Source organism: Sturnira hondurensis, unplaced genomic scaffold (assembly GCF_014824575.4).
Source record: "Sturnira hondurensis isolate 20B ecotype Veracruz unplaced genomic scaffold, ASM1482457v3 Scaffold0002840, whole genome shotgun sequence".
Taxonomy (NCBI): domain Eukaryota; kingdom Metazoa; phylum Chordata; class Mammalia; order Chiroptera; family Phyllostomidae; genus Sturnira; species Sturnira hondurensis.
In genome coordinates, this window is record NW_028075471.1 from 29,290,725 (window position 1) to 29,311,851 (window position 21,127).

At 44.2% G+C, this 21,127-nt stretch overlaps 1 protein-coding gene across 10 annotated transcripts in view; it reads left to right on the plus strand.

Moving 5' to 3' along the window:
* PDE1C (phosphodiesterase 1C) overlaps positions 1–21,127 on the plus strand; it is a 424,272-nt gene that overhangs the window by 200,072 nt on the left and 203,073 nt on the right. For 4 of the 10 annotated variants that reach the window (XM_037041183.1, XM_037041184.1, XM_037041185.1 and 1 more), the window contains one exon: positions 8,209–8,235. The exons of the other annotated variants lie outside the window; for them this stretch is intronic. In XM_037041183.1, coding sequence (XP_036897078.1) covers positions 8,209–8,235 — 27 coding nt within the window. The remainder of the gene's footprint in view (positions 1–8,208; positions 8,236–21,127) is intronic. 10 annotated transcript variants of the gene reach the window in all.

The window sequence follows — 21,127 nt, forward strand, 5'->3', positions numbered from 1 at the left end:
GCCTAGTCTCCCTTTGTCCCCGTACATTTGACCTCCTTTACCTTCTTCCTTCCCCACCCTCCCTCCTCCTGTGGTTTGTGTCTGCGAGTTTGTGTATTTATTTGCTGCTGCTTGTTTTAGATACCACATCTGAGTGGAATTATATGGTTGGGAGGAAGGGCTTCTGAAAGGAGACTGAGAATGAGGTACTCCTGGAGTAGATAGAAAAGGCTTAGAAAATGAGGCTGGTTGCTGAAGTTTTACGGGGAAGAAGTCACAGTTTTTGTTCTGGCTATGTCTTCTTGGGGAAAAACAAGGCAGACAATGCATTGGAGCAACACTCAGGCTAATTCAATTTCAAAAGCTTCGCCGTTCCCTAACTCCAAGGATAGATCTTCGAAGAGGGAGGTTTTTGTCTTCATCCTCTGGGTTTTTCTCCACTTTGGCAGCGTTGTCACAGAGACAGAGAGACATTTTTGTTTTCAGCCTTTTGTCGTTGATGTTTATCGAACTGGAAGCCAGGCTCCCAGGGGAGAGGTCACAAAAAGTGACCTCTTCCCCCTCCACCCACGCAGTTCTGCTGTGCTTGTAACACAGCAAGTGGCGGTAAACATGTGAATCAAGGGACACATCATTTATGCAAAAAAGTACTACTTGGACTTCTAGAAGCATGGAGTTTACTTCCTATTTTGTTTCTCTAAAAACCTTACCACAGTTTCTCACTGGTGCTGCTGATGAGCTCATTTTTCAGCCCTGAGTGATAGATTGTTACAGTGCTTGCTTGGTCTGCTTTACAAGCCTTGCTTGCCAGAGGAGGATTTCAGCTCTTTGGGGAGGGGTCCCAACGAGGGGCCTGCTAGACAGTAACCCGAGCACTGGAATGTTTAACCCAGGCCTGGGAGAGATCCAGGCATGACCGGGAGATTTGATTTCTGGGTCTGGCCAGCTGTCTGCAGACAGACCAGGGTCTGGCTTGGGAGAGCAGGGAAGAGATAGGCTTGTGCGAAAGGTACAGATGGCCTGTTCTGGAGGGGCTTCCTGGGGGTTTGCTTAGTTCCAACTGAACCTTCTCCTTAAAGGTTTCTCCTCCTTCCACTGCCCCACCAGCACCAGAGAGAAGCACGTTTGCTTCCAGGAGTGAATCAAAACTTGATCGTCTTACTGACAGCTCTGTTTCACACGAGCCTCCTCTCTTCCTTCAGCTTCACCATTGTCACCCCCAAACCACACCATCAATGGCCTCCTTCATTTCTATTGTGTCTCATCCCTTAAACGTGTTGGAGTTTTGCATTTTGGGAGTTGCTGTTCCTGAATATGATCTTCCTTTTATAAGTGGCTGAATGAAAGGGCGTGCATCTGTAGAACGATTTCCCCCAATAGGAAACCTAGCAGAAAATTCTTTAGAAAATGTAAACAAACACATCCCTTTCCTAACTACTGGGTTATTCCAGGTGGAAGTGAGTGTCTGTCATTTCGTTATGTTTTGTCTGTTGTCTTGCCTTGGATCTTTGGCCAAGCAGGAAAATATATAATCATTGTTTGCATGGATTCTCTTATCTGTAGCTCATCAGTTAAGAAATACTCAAACTAGTAAGAGAAAAGAGGCTCTTGCTTTTTCCAATATCTTCTCCCCACCCCCACCCCTCCCACAGTTGCTGGACAGCATCAGGAAACTGCAATTTATATATACTTTCTCATGGCATTTACTTGTTCAAAATATGGGACTGGCCATCAAGCAATTAATATACATTGCTTTGCAAATGTAGGTTTTAATGTACATGTCAGGGAAATGAAGTCACGGTAGGAATGAAAGAAACATCCTCAGCAACCTGTAGGGCAGACAAATGACTTAAGACAGATTCAGTAGATGTTTCTAGAGATACCTAGTTCTATTCAGTCTGCATCCCACTTGCCAATGAAAAACAAAACTAGAGGATCAGATGGTCGTTCAGACCCTCTCTCATTTCCTGGGTATTTGTGGCATTTTACCTTGGTCCATGTTCCCACGAGTGAGTCCCACGTGACCTGAACTTCTGTGAACACGTAGTTAACTCCATGAGTCTTGCTGCGGTCTTTGTTTTTCTGAGTCTGTCCTCCAATTTCCTCTCCCTTGAGGAGACTCGGGGCTGAGAACCGAAATTTCCGAAGCTGTTGGTGCATCTGCAGCAGTAGTGAGATCAGGAAGGAAGCATGGAGATGGGATCTGCTGGGACCTGGAACAGAGTGAGTCATCATTAGGCAGAAACCTTGAAGAACACTCCAGGCAGAATTGGGTTTCTCATGGTGCCTGTGTGTCGTAGTTAACATATTCAGCTCCCCAAACCAGGAAACCTTCTTGTGCTCCCAAGTGGGAGGTAGCTTGCTGTCAACTTAGAAACCGAACACAAGTTTTGGTTTTTCTAAGCCAGCTTGTTTGAATATTAAGCCTATTTATAAACCTCATGATTGCAGCGCCCATATGGCTCTTACTCAGAGACACTCCCTTTTAGAAAGTGAGAGACTGCCAGGCACTTCGTATTGTCACACTGGTGCTTAATTGCCTCCCAGTGTCCAGGCTATCAGGATTGATTCCCCAGTCCTGTGTTTCACTTGGGAGTATGGGAAACTTACATTGGACTGTGGGTGTGCCCAGTACTTTGAGAACTCCTGGCCATCGAAAAGCTAATAAAGCCCCTCAACAGCATCCTGGCTCCCACCCCACTGGTTTTGTTTGTTTGTTTGTTTGTTTTTTGCTGTGTCTTTGCTATCTCTACTCTGCCTCCAGGCAGGTAGGTTCAAGTTCACTGTGGACAGAATCAGTGGTCCCTTATGCTGGTTTAGTTTCATCCTTCTCTCCCTGACTGGGGCCAGGAGAGGTGAAATGAAGGTCAGGGTCCAGAAGCCTCTGCTGGATGATGCAGCCATGGAGAGCTTTGGGGAACCTTTTAAAATATTACAGGTTGGTGTTTTTTGCCCTTTGGTGATGTTCTGGTCTCAGTACCCACGTGTCAGAATGTGATCAGCAGGATGCACAGGGACTGAAGCCTTTGAGGGTTGATTTTTGAGCTCACCACTTCCCTTGTTCTGTACGGGAGTGTCCCATACACACACATGCACACCCGTCTGGCACTTCTTGGGCAATCCACAGTTCCCTGGAAACATTCCGGACTTAAACAGACATTGATTTTTCAATGAAGACCCAGGAATCTTTTAATTTGCTTACTAGGTAAGCGGACATGGGTCAATCACTAATTCTTGTTATAGTGCCTGTTATCTCGGCACGGGGTTACAACTTTGGGAGGATGCTTAGGGACTCTGTGTAAGCAGCTCATGGGGTTTCAGTTTTCAGGGATTTATTGATAAACAGGATCTTTATAGAAAGATAATTTTAGATATTTCTAGGGATTATTCTGGTGTCCAGTTTTTAAATACCCAGTTTTACTTTTCTTTTTTTTGCTGTCAGAGCAATGGCCCACCATGTCAAAACAGAGGCAAGTGCATGCCAGTGGTCCCTGAATATGGGACCACTGGCATGCGGGGGTATTGGTGTACAGCCTGAGCAGTCCCTTGGGCGTGGAGGGGTAGTGGGGGCTGGATGGAGTTTCAGCTCCTTCTCTTAGCAGCACTGAGAGTAGCATCGCTTTCTCTGTGGCTCAAGTATTTAAGACAGGGAGAATTGGGGGTATTCGGTGTTCCACTTTAGAAATTGATCTTTAGCCTTTTCTCTTTACTTAAAAAAAATCAATGAAAGGCTTTTTTCCAGAGCAAAATTTGGAAACCTTTGGAATTACAATACCATTATTATTTATTCCATGCTGTTGTTATTAACGCAATCACTGGCTCTCTCCTGGACATGTACTGGATACCCAGCACCGTGTTAATCTAGCTAAATGTGAATAGCTAGATCCATTTTTCCATTCAGCTCTCACCTTACCTTGTGAGCAGGCATTATTGTTACCCAGATTTTACAGATGAGGGGACTCGTGGTTGGGAACAAGATGCAAGTTGCTACAGTTCACATGACTTATAGGACACAGTACATTGGAGAAGGAATTGGGATTAGGCAAGTGATCTAAGCATTGTGCTGTAATGCTTCTCCTTAAATGAATGAACAGACCAACACTGTGTGTGTGTGTGTGTGTGCCTGTATGTGTGAAGGGCAGAGATTCTTCTGGCGGACAGTTGGAAAGGCCCTGGTCTAGGTCCCCACTGACACGGGTTTCTCAGCCTGGCCCCGCGAGCACGACCCGCCATGATGCTGAGGGTTTTGCTACATCCCAGAACACAGCGGCTCCAGGTCATTCCCTCCTGTCTCCATCAGCTCCAACTAGCGCCACGAATCTTGGAATAAGTGATGTGCTGTTTCAGTTTAAAAAAAAATTTACACAGTGAAAGTAAGTTTGAAACACCAAGCTAGACCATTTAAAAACATTCCCTTGGTCTTTCAGGATATGGATCAGGGGTACATTCTGTTGACGTTTTTTAAAAACAAAAGGCCAGAAATAAACTGGGTTCTTTTTCAGCTCATTTCCTGTGTTTGGATGGAAAGAACCCAGTATGCTCTATTGTTGTTGGTTTTATTTGTTTCTGTCTAGTGTCTACATTTCCTTCTGGCATCCTTTGACTTCTTTGTCTATTTTTCCAAGTTTCTTCGAAGGCCTGAGTTTGCTTTCCATCTCAACCATGTGAAGGTTCTGTATCACTAGGCAGGTTATTTAACCTCCCTGAGCCTCCCTTCCCTCACGTACAAAGTGAAGTGCAGGTCTGTGGGAGGTGTCTTCTCGACTTGTCACAAATCATCAGCAAACAGAGGGGACATGAGTAGAAAGAAAGCATTTGGGGGATTAGTTTTTAAAAATTCATTCATTCCATGACTGTAAATGAGCAACTGCCATTTGCCAAGCACTGCATTAGGCAAGGGAGAAACACTAGCAGGTACTGGACAAGCCAACATTTTTGCACCAGCATAACAGGTCCTAACTTTCGGGAGTGACACACAGAGGGGGCGTTGCTGGGTTTGGGAGGCCCGAGGAAGTTTTCAGGAGGAAGCGATGTGTCCACGGAGAACTGAATGATGAGTAGGGCCTGCAATGGGGTAGTTTCCATGATATGCATTTTTTCCTTGTTATTTAACTGCTGACCTTCCAACTCCAGAATAGTGACACTTTGAACTGGGTCTTTCTTGACTTGAGGGCTGTCCGTGTTTCAGCGGGACAAGATGGGGAGGGAGGACTTAAGGGCTGGTGAAGCCAAGAATGCATCTGTGAAGGTGGGGATTGAGTGTCAGGAAAGTGAGCTGGACTGAAAAGGCAGATGTTCGGTCTCTCTTTGGGTCTGCCAAATGCACAACCTATATTTTGGTAGGTGTGAGTGGCAGGTGCAAATGATTCATTTATTTGGCCAATAGGCATTGGTTGTGTGCTAGCCATGTGCAAGCCCTTGGGATAAGGGCCCATATGATAAGAACTCTGACCTCAAGAAGCTCAAAATAAGGGGTCAAGGGACCTAAAATGTTTAGGATGCCCCTTATGTGGCATTCACAGTACCTGGCAAATTCAATACATTATATCCTCTGAGTTAATTCCTTCCACATTACAGATGTGAAACTAAAGTTTGATTTTGCATACAGCTTGCTTGAGGTCTCATAGCTAGAAAGGAGGGGAAGCTGGCTTTTGAACCAGGTCTACCCCAGCCCAGAACCCTATTGTCTTTCCATGTAGTCAAAGACAAGGCAATGTAAGAGGTTACCCCTTTTACCAGGTATGATCTTTTAAAAAACGTAAGTTCAAATATTATTACTTTGGAAAACTTTGTCTACAGCCTTATTACCTGCTCTCTACCCCCATATCGGGTTGGGCTGGGCTGGGGTGAGGCTACCAGGCATGCCTTTCTTACCTGCTTGCCTCCTACTCAACGTATTTCTCCTTGTTGAAGCCCACCTGAATCAAGATTACCTCTTTCAAAAAGTTTCTTTAACCATCCATCCCATTGGTTGTTATAATAAACTAACACTCTAGGTACATGTCTTAACTTCCACTTTTAGAATTCGAATTTTCAGAGAGTGGATCTTAGAGTTATTGTGAGGAGTAGCAATGTACATTAAGTGCCTCATGACTAGCAGGTGCTGAAAATGGAAGCCGTGCTTATATTTGTTCATCTCTGATTTTTCTTGGCACTCTGAGAAGTGCCATTGTATAGTCCTGAGCAAATGCTGGGAGAATTGTGTGAAAGCCAAGAGCAACCGTTGTCTTCTTCTGGCCTCTGAAGACACCCTCTGCTGATAGAACGAGTTGGACTTCTGGGTAGAAGCCAGGGTATCCGTCTGGCCGGTGCTCCTTCCCTCTTACCTCTGGTCCTTGCATTCTCAATGGGCTATTTTCTGGTCCCGCTGAGACTCCTTAACCCAGTTCATTTGACAGCAGTTCTCACAAGGATCAAGCATGTGGGCACACCCGTGGCTCGCCCCTGTGCTAGGAGCCTGCGGATGAAACCATTGCTGCCCTTGGGTACTGCCTGGAGAGTGTGCGTTGCACTGGCAATAGGGTCCATGTGTCAGGGAGTGGATGGTCAGCGCTTGTACATCACAGCTTTTGCAGGAAATGCAAGGTGCTGTTTTAGACACTGCGGGTGCAGCAGGGAAGCTTACGAAGACCATCTGCCTTTGGGGAGCTGACAGTCAGGGGGTGGGGTTTTCTCATTGATTTCTCACCACAAACTCCTGAGAGAGGTGCTCTGATTATTCCCACTTTATAGCTGATGCAGTTAGCTGATCCCTTCCCTATTATATGATTCACACATGTAAATATCTCTGTATATTCATACAGTGCTGTGTGTATGCGACTAGGTATATACAGGTGTATGAACAGTTCATGTTTGTTTCTAATCCTGTTCAAAATGCTCATTTTAAAAAGAAAACGTGGAAGGTTCTTACAAGCGAAAAGAGAAGAAGTGGCCTATTAACGCGTTACCCTGGGGTCATGGTTGTCATCGCGTGCTTCCTTCAGATCAACGGGGACCTCTGCCCTTCCAGCAGGGTCGCCCTGGGGGCCCCGGGTGCTGTGCTGCTTCTTCACTTAACACCTGGCCCTGCCGTGGATGTCTTCACATGAACAGAGATGCGACAGGTTAGAGGGAGCCTGGGTTCGAAACAGCTGCACTTGTTGTTCTTATTTGGAAGTGTTTAACACACCCCTCTGTTAACAAATCAGTGGCTTGGCTTCCTGGGTGCAGTGACTGTAATGGGCAAGTAGGTGTGGAACTGAGGCCCCCAGGGAGCATGGCACTTCCTGAGGATGCTCTTCCTCTAACCTCCGCAGGGAAGAGCCTATTACAACTCTCCTGAGCGTGAGTCTTCAGTCTGTAAAACCTGACTCGGACACGAACCACATTGGGATACCGGGAAAATGAACTTGTATAGCCACTTCCCCCTTGGATGGGCTAGCCACTATGACCTGGGTGAGCTAGCCAGGGTAGGTGTTATCCCATTTGACAGATGCAGACACCCTTGCTGGAGGCTAAGGGAGTGCTGGGAATAGCAGAGGTGCACAGAGCTCAGTTACTCCTGCTTCCTGGGGTCGGGGGCGGGGGGGGGGTGACCTTCCAGACTGAGCCCACAGCACAGTGTTAATGCTCCTCTCATGGCTTCTGGCTTCCCCTTCTAGTCTTTCTCATTGTCCTCTTCCTTTTCTGAAGCTCGTATGTCTGATCGCATGGCTAAGCTGCATGATTATGTATTTACATTTGAAAAGGCAGAACTTTAAAGGGACTTCAGTGCTACACCATGTGGGTAATAGTAACAATAGTGACAGTACAGACAGCTAATAGCTATTGACTATTTAATACATGCCAGCGAAAGAAATGCTTTATAAGCTGCTGGTCATTTACTCCTCAACAACTCCATGAGTCTGATAAATGGAAGGGCTGAGATTTGAGCCTGGATCTTGCTCTCTTTAAAGCTGACCTCAGCCAAGATGCTACAGTGCCTTCCAAGGGGAAAGGGAAAAACATAGGGGGCAGAGCCATTGAGCTCTTGGGCTGCTCTTTGTCACTGCCAAGGCTATGGTTTTATGCGCCTGGCCACAAAATAACACGATTATCCCAGACTTTGAGCTGGACTGTGAGACCCCCAAACCTCACAGAGAGCACCTTCTGCAAAGTGTTCCCTAGCGCCCATCCCTGCCGAAGCTTTTTCTAACCCACTGCCTATTGCCAACCCTTTCCTGATATGTGTTTATGCTTCTTTTCCTACAGGAGAAAATATAAGAAAACGTCCCAGAGGTAAGAGCCTCTTTCTGAGAAAGGGCAGCTGGTTGGTCGAGTCATTTGGGGCACAACTCTTTGCAGATTTGGCTCCTGGTGGAAGTTCATTTGTAATAAACAGTCTCCTGGTTCCCTCTCAGTGAGTTGCCTGCTTTCTCTTTGGATCTCTACTGCTGTTGTGATTAAAAATTGATCGTAGGCACTTAGTGTAGCACAGTAAGTGTCTCCCTTCCCGTGAAAGTGGCCCTGGTGGGCTAAAAAGCTTGTTACTGCTGAGCTGTCTGGTGATTTTATTAAAACCTTGGCTAGAGAGCGGCTGAGCTGGGCTGGGGTGGTGGTGTGTGCTGAAGGTTTATGGGTGGGAGCACAAAAGGATTATTAATTGTACTTTTTAGTGTTTGAGTTCTTCTTTGCCTAGTTCGCTGGCAAAGTGCTATTGAGCTCAAAGCATAGGTTCAAATTTCCTGAAGGGCAGTGATGGTCCTTTTGATTTCACCATGGAAAGGGTGGTTTAAAGAAGAGTATCATCTGCCCTGACTCATGTGGCCCAGTTGGTTGGGTATCATCCTGCAAACTGAAAGGTTGTCAGTTCCATTCCCCGTCAGGGCACGTGCCTGTGTTGGGGTGTGTGAAAGGCAACCAACTGATGTTTCTCTCCCTCTCTTTCTTCCTCCTTTACCCTCTCTCTAAAAATAAATACATAAAATCTTTAAACAAATAAAGAAGAGTAGCGTCCATCATCACCCTCCATCACTGTTTTATTGAGAAGAGTTTGGAAAGCATATGGCAAACAGATAGAATCGCATAGACCTTCTGTTCACCAGAAGGTCTATGCATTCAAAGCCCGCACTCTAAAGACTTGTGTCTGCTTTTATTGATTGTACTGCATTTGACTTTGGTGTTATAGCTTTAAACAGATCACATTCAGATCAAGAATCACTGGTGTGGTGAGAATGCCAACAGGTATCGACAGTGTTGCCTTTCAGATGACCACTTTAACGATACCTTTTCCAAGGCATCAAGTTTGAAGTTACTATGTCAGTTATTTTAGAAAGCTTATTTTTGATTGTCTCATAGCAAAGACTCCTATATCCTGTGGCTCCCAAATAAAGTCTGTAGTCCAAAGTGGTGATGTGTCAGTTTCATACGCATTATAGAGATGCACAACCATTGAGAGAAAATAGACTGTACTCTAAAGCTTCCTAGAGGTTGCTATACTTTTCAAAATACACTGAGCTTATACAGATGGCTAAATAATTTTCTTATTCAGGTTCACTGGGCTCATGGTAGTAATTGGATATGAACCACTGAGCAGGATGTAAATTAATCACTCAAATTATAGGGCATAATAGTCTTCAAGAGTAAAAGGTAATTTTTCACTCTTCACAGGGTCATGTAGTGACCCTGGGGTGTGACATGGTTCCCCGTTGCCTCAGTTTGACTTTAAGGGGAGGTGAAAGGGCAGCAAGAGGGAGTCTTACAAGAGAGCTGCTCAAACCCGTCAAGTTTCAAATGACTGTGTCGATTACATTTGAAGGCATATTTTTGCACATCTGACGTGAATGCTGTTGCATTTTTTATTATGTTGATGTAAAAAAAGCCAACCAAACCAGACTGTCTTGCACCCACTTCACTGAAGTCATGTAAAGTACAAATTAAAAGAAGATTGGTTTGAACTCTATTTTTAATCACCCACATATTTTTGTATGAGATCGATCCATCTCTACTAATGTATCATTGAGTAATGAACTATTCTTAAACATTGGGCTTAAAACAACTGATTTTGTTTGCTCACAATTTCATGGCTCAGGAATTCAGGAAGGACTTTGCTGAGTGGTTTGAATCTGGTGTTAGCTGGGGTTGCTGGGGATGGGGGTCCACTTTCAAGACTGCTTCTTCACTCACAAGTGGGGGGCCTGGTGCTCCTTGCTTCTTTCTCTTTATCCACACGGCTAACATCTTCCAGGGTGTCTTCATGGAGCTTGGGCTTCCTACTGAGTGGTGTGGCGGATCCTGGCTGGCAGGATCCATGTATGTTGTGGCTGCACATGAACAAATACACATGGACAACAGAAGTCCTGTGGAGAAAAAGGGACGGCATGGCCACTCTCGAGGGAGAGAAGGCGAGAGGACCAGAGTGCTCAGTCCCTGCCTGGACAGGCTTTTATTGCTTCTCTGGGTACATTACATGGAGGGTAGTCCTCACTTACTATGCACAGGTTCGCTGCAGGGGGTTACCTTTTACAGATAGCAAAGGAAAGAATGTTGCTAATTATTTCAAAGAGAAGGATGTTGCAGACCAAGGGGAAAAGTGGTTGAACAGTCACACTCCATACTTGAGAGGTTTAGCTCAGATTTTAGGAAGTTGCAGTAAACCCTTGCTGCCTCAATTCAGGGTGAGGGATTTTTAGCAAAAGCAAGTCTCATAGTAGTCTGGGTACAGTACAGGCCTGATTCCCCATGGGAAAACCTATCTGGCGGGCATGGTCCTATGCCTATGGCCACTCGCTCCCCACTGGTTTTCCATGTGAGGACTGAGGTACATTTCCATGACATGCGAAATGGTTCCTGCAGAGTGGTGGTTTCGGGGTAGTGCACAGGGAAGCTGGCTTTCTAGGCCACATGTTCCCAGAGACAAGGAGTGGGAGCTGCTGATTCCTTACCTGGCAGTGCCACTCCTGTATCTCACAGGTCAAGATGTCACAGAACCCGCCCAGATTTGAGAGGCGGAGGCACAACTACATCTCTTAATGGAAGGATACTACAGAATCTGAGGAGTCCTTCATGTACCAAACCTTCAGCCTTTTTCAGAATGACCTTGCTTGAGGCCTTTTCCAGGGATCTACAAATTTGAAGTATGTAGATACCTCATTTGGTGAATGGTAGACACTTTTAAGTCTATCTTGGTCCACCTCTCAGATGCTGGTCTGTTTGAATGTATGCTTATTTGTTTGATGTTTTATTTGGACTGGGAGTGTTTGTGTTTTGTTTTGTTTTGTTTTACATGTTAGGGACAAGCATACTAGTATGGACGCAACTGTTTAATTGAATTCTAAATGTAGTTATATAATTAGTCTTCAGTTAATAATTAGTCAAAAAAGCTGGTGGCTTCATGAAAGAAGACTGAATAACATGAATGTTACATTATTAAAAACTTGAGGTCTCATAAATTTGCTTTGAACATCAGGTCAAAGACAGGCCAGGGTACAAAACTAATCTACTTTTGTTTAAACTGTTGTTTTTTTGTTTTTTTTTTGCTGTCTGATTTAATTTCACATATGTACTTATTCACCTTTCAAAGTCATGTTGAAGAAAAAAAATCCACTAACTTTCAAAGTCATCATTAGCCTATCACAACTCAACCAAGGCTGAGATCTTTTAAGTATTTCATGAGTACCAGGCAGATCCTCGTAGCCCAAGGGGATGTTTTGATGACAGTGAGTCTCCCTTTTTGCATTAAGGGAAATGCATGTGTCCCTTCCAACACCAGAATTTCATCCAGAAGGATGATAAGTACCCTCAACTGGGTTTGCCCGGGCACCAGGAGCTTTACCTTGCTGCAGAAGACCTTACTGGGCTGGGCTTTAAATCAACACAAGGAAGAGGAACCATCCTTTTGTCCCATGAATGAGTCTTGTCCACAGGGGCCAATTGTTCCAGGAGATTTGCTGAAGTGGTGAAATGGAAGTTTGATGGCTCGAGAGGGTTATGCAGGAACCCTACTTCTTCGTGAAAGTCTCATCAGATTGTTTTCACACTGCTGCAGCTTTGAGTTGTCAGGTTTGCCTTTGAGAAGTGTGTATCTTGGAGAAAGCCTATCAGACCGTGTACAAAATAAAAACCACTACCTAGAACTAATCTAATAGTTCTGGGCTGCCTCCGAGGAAAGGAAATACCATCAGATATGGTGTTGTAAGCTGAAGCTATGTTAGAAGTGTTTTTTGCACACACACACACACACCCCTATTTCATTATTCTCTGGAATGCTGATTGGTCAGCACAGTCAGAGGCAGAGGTAAAAATAAAGACACATCCACAAACCTAAGGGACCTCTGCAGACACAGGTTCTAGTTTTCACATGTCTGGACTACAGACATATTTGGTTAGGATGATCAGGAGTTGGGGTTTTAAGCCACTCCAGAAAGCGGAACCATCTTTAGACTGTGGAGGTTTCTGTTGATTTGTTTGTGATGAATCCTAGCTCTGTTAATTAAGGTAGCTTAAGTACAAGTTCTGGTTCTGACTCTATCTGATTTACATATTCCATAAGTCTACAAATATTGCTGTGAGCAGTTCAATTTAGCCAAAGGCATCTCTCATCTTTTTGATGATCATATTATACTGATAGTCACCTGCATAATGCCTCAAAAAATCTTTCAGTTGAACAAAAGTTGACTTAGTACTTACTATTTTGCCATGTGCTTGCTTAAGGAAATACTAGAATTAAGGCCTTTAAGACAGCCTCTGTGAAGGGGTACACAGGTTTGTAGGTTAGATGCACATGAACAAAACAGTTATAATGGAAGATGGCAAGGGCTGTGATAGCTGTCAGCATCAAAGGGCGTTGGGAACAACCGGGCCTGTCGGGAGGAGCTAATATGCTCCCCTCTCTCACTAGACCACAGAGGCGTCCCATAGTATTGCTTATTCTGCAAGGTGTTTGAAAGTGTGGGCTTATTCAAGTCTAGTGGGGTAGTCCAGAATCTTTTCTCTTTGTTCTCTTCATGTTTTTAATTCTTTTAAAAATACATGTCCTGCTGATTCTCCTTGTTTAGTTTTATTATTCCCTCATTTATTGTATTTTGTTGTTTATGCTATTACAGTTGTCCCCATTTTTCTACCTTTGTCCATCTCTACCCAGCCCTCTCCCCTCCCTCAGGCATTCCCCACTAATGTCTTGCTGATTCTTTTTTCCAAGTTTTTTAAATTGCATTTTCCCATTACCATTTATCCCCCTATGTCCCCTTCCCCTGCAGTCACCACACTGGTGTCCATGTCCATGAGTCCTTTTACCTTTTTGCTCCATCCCTCTAACACCTCCCTCCTCCCCCACACAGAGCTGTTAGCCTGCTTCTTGCTGATTCTTTAGGCCTTTTCTTTCTCAAAGGGACCAGTGGCTCAAAATATTCTGGGTATTAGGAGGAAGACAACCCAGAACACAAGCATATGTGAGATAATCCATTAAGTAGCTATCACATGTGTAGATAATAGAGTGACCTCTCTCTGTTGCGAGGCAAACAAGGAGTTATTTTTTCCCCAAGTGTCTGATGCCTTCTTTCACTCGGGCTTCTATGTGGCTCAGTAATCACATTCGATAAGCCCAATAATTGATTAAATCCAGCAAATGATTCTCTTGACTGAGTCCCTCAGTCAAGACTGCCCATGCTCAGCCTTCACGACTCAGCACACTTATGAGTCATCAACAGCACCACCACCTTTGCTGTTAATAATAGATTGTCTGTGTGGGGGGTGGAAGGCGAGTAGCTGTCACCCTTTGGGAAGGTTGCCTTCTAAGCCGTTGTGTCGTTGTGTTAGCAGATGCACCTTCTGCTGAATTGTGCCCCGGTTTCATTCCTAGGACATATTAAGCCTGGTTAATTCTAAAGCTGTTTCAATCAGAGGACCGTTGTCCTTCCTCCACCTTTGTACTGAAAGATGACAGCTAAATAACTCATTGCAAAAGTTAAAGTGGCGACTGGATAAACCAAGGCATACATTTTTACGTACGATGGATAACCAGTCCTGCATACCACTACTTCCTCTGCGGTATTGATATTTAGAGCCAAGGATCTTCTAAACAAGCACGTCCTTTGAAAAGCATTTTCCTATACTTGTGATAACTGATAATTTCTCAAAGTAGTAAGAACATGTGCACCAGCTATGAGAATATGTCCCGTTTACATTCCAAGATTGCCATCAGGGCAATTTTGCAGTGAAGGGGCAGGATGTCAGGGCAGACCTGAAAGAGCAGCTAAGTGGTCCGGCTAGAATACAGCTCAGAGGTAGACACGTCATCCCACAAAGGGTGATGCCCAAGAAAGTTAACATAGGGAAGGACCTATGACAACTGTGATTTCAGGTGAAACATAGCCAGAGGGTAAAGGAGGGCGAGAGAGTCCATACAGGTAGTTTGGTCAGAGTTCAGAGTATCAGGTGACTGCCACTCACGCATGCCTTGCACAGTCACTCTCCTGCTGTGTTGGCAGGCGCAGGGAGGTAGACCCAGAGAGACTCCATCGCAGGAGTTAGGAATTAGATAGGGTGAGAGATGTAGGAAGCAGCTCAAGAACTGAGTCTGTGTGGTATATTTAGAAATTAGTAGCAGGAATGACCTTGGCATTGAGCTGTCATTTTCTGAGTCAGAGGATCATCTGGGCACAATTCAGTCTTCTCTTCCACTGTCAAGTCTGATAATTACTACTATTCTCCCACTCAGTTAGGATCCAAACTTTTGAGTCACTTTATTTGTTTTTCCATCTGTATGTTTCTTTAATTTTAACTTTTTCTTTTCTGTCCTCAGCCATGGTAAATGAGTCTCTTGTACAGGTCATGGGCTTTCCCTTCTCATTGTTTTCATTCCCATGATCTTGGTCCAATCTCATTACCCATCTCCCAGAGTGCTTAGTAGCCTCCTAACCATCTGTTTTTTCTTAATTTTTAATTGTTTATCTTCACCTGAGGACATTTTTTAATTGCTTTTAGAGAGAGAGGAAGGTAGGAGAGAGAGAAAGGGAGAGAGAGACAGAGAAAGAAACATCAATGTGAAGATAGAGAAAGAAACATTGATGTGAGAGAGAAACATTGATAGATTGCCTCTCACATGTGCCCCAATTGGGGATCAGACCCGCAACCTAGGTCTGTGCTCTGATGGGAAATTGACCCGCAGTCCTTCTGTGTACAGGACAGTGCTCCAAGCAGGGCCTACCCATTCTCTTTACTATGCTTCTTTGTCTTCTCATTCTGCCCACCCATGCCTGATTACTTTGTCCACAGTGTCTCTGGTTGTGTTATGTGTGTTTAAAAAATAAGACCACCACCATCAAGCCAACCTCCACTGGCTTTCTTTTGGCTAATGAAGATCATCTTCATGTCTAGGATTTTTCAGCTATCTGTGTCTGTCTCCATGGCAGCTCAGTGCTCCTGCCTTGCCTCTGTGACTGTCTTCCATTCCTCCTCGGTTCCAGTTGAGTTGCAGGCCTCCCAGACTCTCCTATCAGATTTGCCCCGTGTTTTCTATCACCCTTTATTCATTAATAGTCTTTCTGGTATTGTAGATGTACTCATTTTCACCTGCTAAAATCCTGTCTCTTCTTCAAGATCCAATTCAAATGCCATTGTTCGTTCCATGGAGCCTTCTCCATCTTCCACCTAAACGAGGTCTTGTTCTTCCAATTACTGCTGTACTGATTCTGTGTACAAGAATTAGTTGGGTGCACGCTATTCTTCTTGGTGTTACTGTGATTTTATTGAGGAGGGAATATATTATCCAAAAGCACAGTGCCCTGGACATAATTATTAAATGTGGACTGAATTTATGAGTGAATCAGATTGAGATGATCCATGTATTTCTAACATGGGTTAGACCTACAGTCAGAATTACCAGGTGGAACTGTGGGTAAATAAACTGAGATTGATAAGTGACTCATCAGTATTTTGATGATCAGCATATACTCCCACGTCCAGGCTCAATTTGTCCCTCCTACTGGCCAGGGTGGGGTCCTGTGAGGTCAGAGAGCCAGATGACTTGCAACTGGGGCAAGATCAAGAAGGACATAATTGCCTGGATCATTGACCCTGAGTTTCTTTTCTGTTTAAGTCCTTCCCATGTGGAACTCTAGCTTTGGGGGGAAACTCAGAGAGTTGTTTAGTTCTATATCAATGCTTCAATTTCTGTCTTTTCTCCATTTGAACCATAAATCCTAGAGATATTAAGTGCAGTGTCAAATGTATTTGCAGTGCCTTAGTCTGAATATTTGATAATTGCATGGTGTACACCATTTGTTCTGTAGTGTTTTGCTAAAATAGTTCTGGGAATCATTTTCTTACATTGTCCAGTAAGGTAAGAATCTCCAGTAAGAATGACCTGTCTATTTAAGATTTCAGTGGCACTCATGCTGGGCATGTAACTGCTTCAGAAGTTAAGCCCAGACTGTGAGATGCCCGAGTAGGCAAGTGTCTAAATCCCTCCTAATCCTAGTGTTCTGCAACACTCCAGAGGCAGAATTGACTTGGTTGGTTCAGTCATTTTTGAGAGCTTATGAATTGGGGCCAAGTCTGACTTCTAGCAGCTTTTGGAGTCTGTGGAGGCACTGGGCCCAGTGGTATAGTCAGAGCTTGTTAACCTTGGCACTGTTGATATTTTCAGTTGGGGACTTTCCTGTGCATAGTAGGATGTTTAGTAACATCCCTGGCTTTACTCTCTGGATGCCAAAAGCAGGCCCCCTTCCCCTAGTTGTGATGACCAAAAATGACCCCCGGAGGGTAAAATCCCTTCTGTTTGAGAACCACTGGTGTAGGGAAAAGATTAAGAACCAGATTAGGACTTTGTGCCAAAATTCTCCTCTGTGGTCCCAGTGTCCTCATCTGCAAGGAGATGAGGTTCAACATGAGGACTTCTCTATTCCCTTTCATCTTCAGAGTGATGTTCTCTGATTGGAATTCCTGAGGCCCTCCCTCCCACAAGAAAGCCCAGCCACTAAACGGCTTTTGTTGTGATGGCAAACTCTCTGTGCCCTGTGACTGAATCACAGGCACAGGGAAGCTGTGCCGACAAACACGATGCCTCTGGGTGGTTGACAATGTCTGGCCCTGTAACAATGGTCCTTTGGCCACCAGCTAGATCACTCTCGGTTTAGACACTCCTAATGCCACCTAAATAATTCGAGCTAATCATGAGAAGGCCATTAAAAGGATGATTGGCTGATCACAAATGCTGACAACAACACAGATGTGTCTCAGGGACACCCTGTTGATTACATTCATCGTGCGTCTACTGTGCGCCTGGTGCGCCACATGCATTGTCTTATTTGATTTTCGCAGTGACCCTGTTTTACAGGTGAGGGTCTCAGGGCAAGTGAGTGACTTGATTGCAGTCACAAAGCAGAGAAGTGGTTGGGCCAGGCCTTCCAGGCAGGTCTTGGAGACACCAAAAGCTTCGTGAGCCCTTTCCATCCTTGTGGTTCAATCATTTGCTGCAGCTGTGGAACCTCCCCCCACCCCCCCGCCCCCCGAGGCTGCCCACAGCTGAGTAAAATCAAAGGGTCGGAAAAATTCCTCTTTTGGAATTCTCTTCTCTACTTCATCAATTGCTTTAGTTTTCTCATCAGCATATTTTACACTTGAAAATTTTCAAATTTGGCCTCAACCCCAAAGTTAAAGCTCTCGGGAAAGTTTAATGAAGATTAAAAAAAAAAAAACCTCCAAAAACCAAGCATAATATGACTGAAGGGGTGAAAGTCATTAACCTCTTCCACCAGTTTCTTTTTTTCAAAGTTGCCTATTCTAGTAATTTACAGCTTAAAGTGCTGCAAAGCGATGTAATCAGTCATACATGAATAGGAAACTTTTTATGCGTAAAAAGTAAATAGCAAAACTTGAATCCGTTAAAAGGAAACCTGTCCTGTATTTTTCTGTCCTCTGATTTCATGTGATAAAAAGCCTTTTCAAAGTTCATGGGGTCACTGCCAGAATTTTTTCCTCTGCCTCCACAGGGAGAGTCACACTCAGCTCCAGGTTGTCTATTCCCATAGTTTGGGGACCACGCGGGAGGGGGATCCGAAAGAAGATTTCTAAACAAGCTGGACGTAGTAGACGAAACCGGAACACGCTTTGGAAGAGGCATGCCTGTAGTCTTTGTTCATCCACAACATGAGAAGGGCATAGGATTGGCTCAGGAGCAGTGGATTGAAGTTGCCAACACTTAGGTTGCCATCTGAGTCCTGGAGCAAATCCTGTGCAGTGCTTGGGTAGGCTCCCCTACTTAATGGACCCTTCGTTTGCTCTTGGTCAAGTGGAAATAATAATACTTGCTTCCTAGGGTTCTTGGGAGCCCAGGATGACAGTATATGTGAAGCACAGAGGAAGTCTTTGGCATGTGCAAAGTGCTCAGTTCTGAGGGCTTATGAAATCCCTCAGAGCAGAACCAGAGTTCACTGGCCACTGTGTGGAGGGTCTGGACTTTGAGATGGTCCAGGACCAGCCAAGGGAGCTGGCAGGAAGCAGATAGGCCCTGTTCTTTAGGGGCTTCTTGAGGCCAGGAACTCTGTCTTTTTTACTGAAGGGTGGAATCAGCCTTAACAAGTGATTGATGGTTGTCTTTTGGGACACATGTAACAGGATGGAAAGTCGGTTGGGGTGGGTGGGGCAGGGGAGCGGGCTATGCAAGGACATAGCCATTGGGCCATGGGCCTTAATTAAGAACCCAAAGTGGAAGGGTCCAGTCTGGTGTGGTCGTGGAAGATCTTTCCACAGGAAGGCACTCATTATTCATCTTCATTTTTAGTCTCCTATTTTGAGAGAAAAATTTATGTTCTTTAATCTATCACAGAGTGACCAGCACTATATATCAGTGGTGGATAGCATACACTTTACAATCAGCATGCCTGGCTTCTAATTTCTGCCCTACTGTTTCCTAAGCGTGTGACTTTCAGTAAATGACTTGCTCCCTTTAAGTCAGGGGTTTTCAAGTGGGAGCGATTTTGACACAAGGGGATATTGGTAGCATCTAGAGGCATTTTTGGTTGTCATATCTGGGACTGGGGTGTCCTACCGGCATGTAGATAGAGGTCAAGGATGCTGCTAAACATCCTGCAAGGCACAAAACATCTCCACCATAACAAAGAGTTATCTGGTCCAAAACGTCAACAGTGTCGAGGCTGAGCAAACTTGCCCTCAGCCTCACTTCCTTCATCTGCGCAAAAGGGAATGCTGGCGGTGCTTCCCACGGAGGGCTGGCGAGAGGGCTGGCGAGAGGGGGAAACGCGGTGATGTTTGAAAGTGTTAAGTGCACTTCCTGGCTTTTAGGAAATGTACAGAGTATTTCTTTAGTAGATGTATAGGGTATTTTTAAGTAAATGTATAGAGTATCATGTTAACAATTTTGACCTATGATTCATTGTTTATGTGGCAGATTTATGAATTTTGCTTCATAGTTTTTGTAGCTGACATATATGATTTGACAGGTATATTAGATGCATTTATATTTTATAAGGAAAAAAATTAAAAACACTTTTACTCATGCATTAGAAGAGCTTTTGACATTATCTGGAAGGGGTAGTATTGTTTGGTTTTTGTAAATACAGTATACTCTATCCTGAATCAAGTCAAAAATTGCAAGTCTCCATGCTGTTATATTGTATTATCCCCGAAAAAGCACAAAGTCATAGATATTAAAAGGAACACTTCGATGTTATTACTTATTGTTATACAGGAGGCATTAAGACAAATCGAGTTTCCTGGTACATGAAGTCCCATTCCATCCATGTGGGAGTGCATAAAGTAAATTATCATAGTTACTGTAGGGAAAACAAGTAGCTACAGAGTGAGCCCCAATATAGATCAGAATGGATTCCTGCTTATACCCCAGACAACAAAAATGGCCCTTGAAATGATGCAGGCCTGGGAGCCAGGGCAGTGCCTCTGACCGTGTGGGTCTGTCTGGAGTCAAGGGCAAGACCCCCTGCTGGGAGTCTGTGACTGCAGTGCTCTGCCACCCAGGGACGGGACTGTCCCGGTTGTGTCGTTGGCCCTCTACTGTTAATACAAATGGAGGACTTGTGGGTTGACCTTTCTGTGGTCAGTCCCTTAATCATTAATTTGTATTTTATCTTTCAGACCATAGCCGAGTGTTCCTTAGCATTATCACAGCAATTAAATAGCTTAAGAACCTGATATGTACAGTATGGACTGTGAGGTACATATCATCCTTCTGCTGTTATGCCAAACCCATAATTTCAAAAAAATTTGCCATTATTTTGTGGTAATTTTACTAATTCCAGTGCACTATGTTATTAGTAATATTTTTTAACTTTTATTTATTTAATTCTTGTTCAATTACAGTTTTCTATCTTTTATTCCCTGCCCCCTCCCCGTGCTCCCCACCTCCCTCCCATTTCCACCCCTCACCTTAATTATTGTCCATGTGTCCTTTATACTTGTTCCTGTGAATCCTTCCCCATTTCCCCTGTGATTCTCTCTACTCTCCCCTCTGGTCCCTGTCAACCTGTTTTGTATTTCAGTGTCTTTGGTCATATCTTGCTTGCTTGTTTGTTTTGTTGTTTAGATTCCTGTTAAAGGTGAGATCATATGGTATTTGTCTTTCACCGCCTGGCTTATTTCACTCAGCATAATGCTTTCCAGTTCCACCCATGCTGTTGCAAAGGGTAGGAGCTCCTTCTTTCTTTCTGCTGCATAGAATTCCATTGTGTAAATGTACCATAGCTTTTTGATCCAGTCATTTACTGATGGGCATCTAGGTTGCTTCCAACTCTTGGCTATTGTAAATTGTGCTGCTATGAACATTGGGGTGCATAGGTTCTTTTGGATTGGTGTTTCAGGGTTCTTAGGATATACTCCTAATAGTAGAATTGCTGGGTCAAAAGGCATGTTCATTTTTAGTTTTCTTAGAAAATTCCATACTGTTTTCCATAGTAGTTGTACCAGTCTGCAATCCCACCAACAGTGAACTAGGGTCCCCTTTTCCCCACAACCTCTCCTGCACTTGTTATTTGTTGCTTTGTTTATGATGGCCATTCTGACCAGTGTAAAGTGGTATCTCATTGTGGTTTTAGTTAGCATCTCTCTGATAGCTAGCGATATTGAGCATCTTTTCATGTGTCTCTGGATCCACTGTATGTCCTCCTTGTTATTAGTAATATTAATATAGTTGCTAGTCACCACTGCCGACTCATTA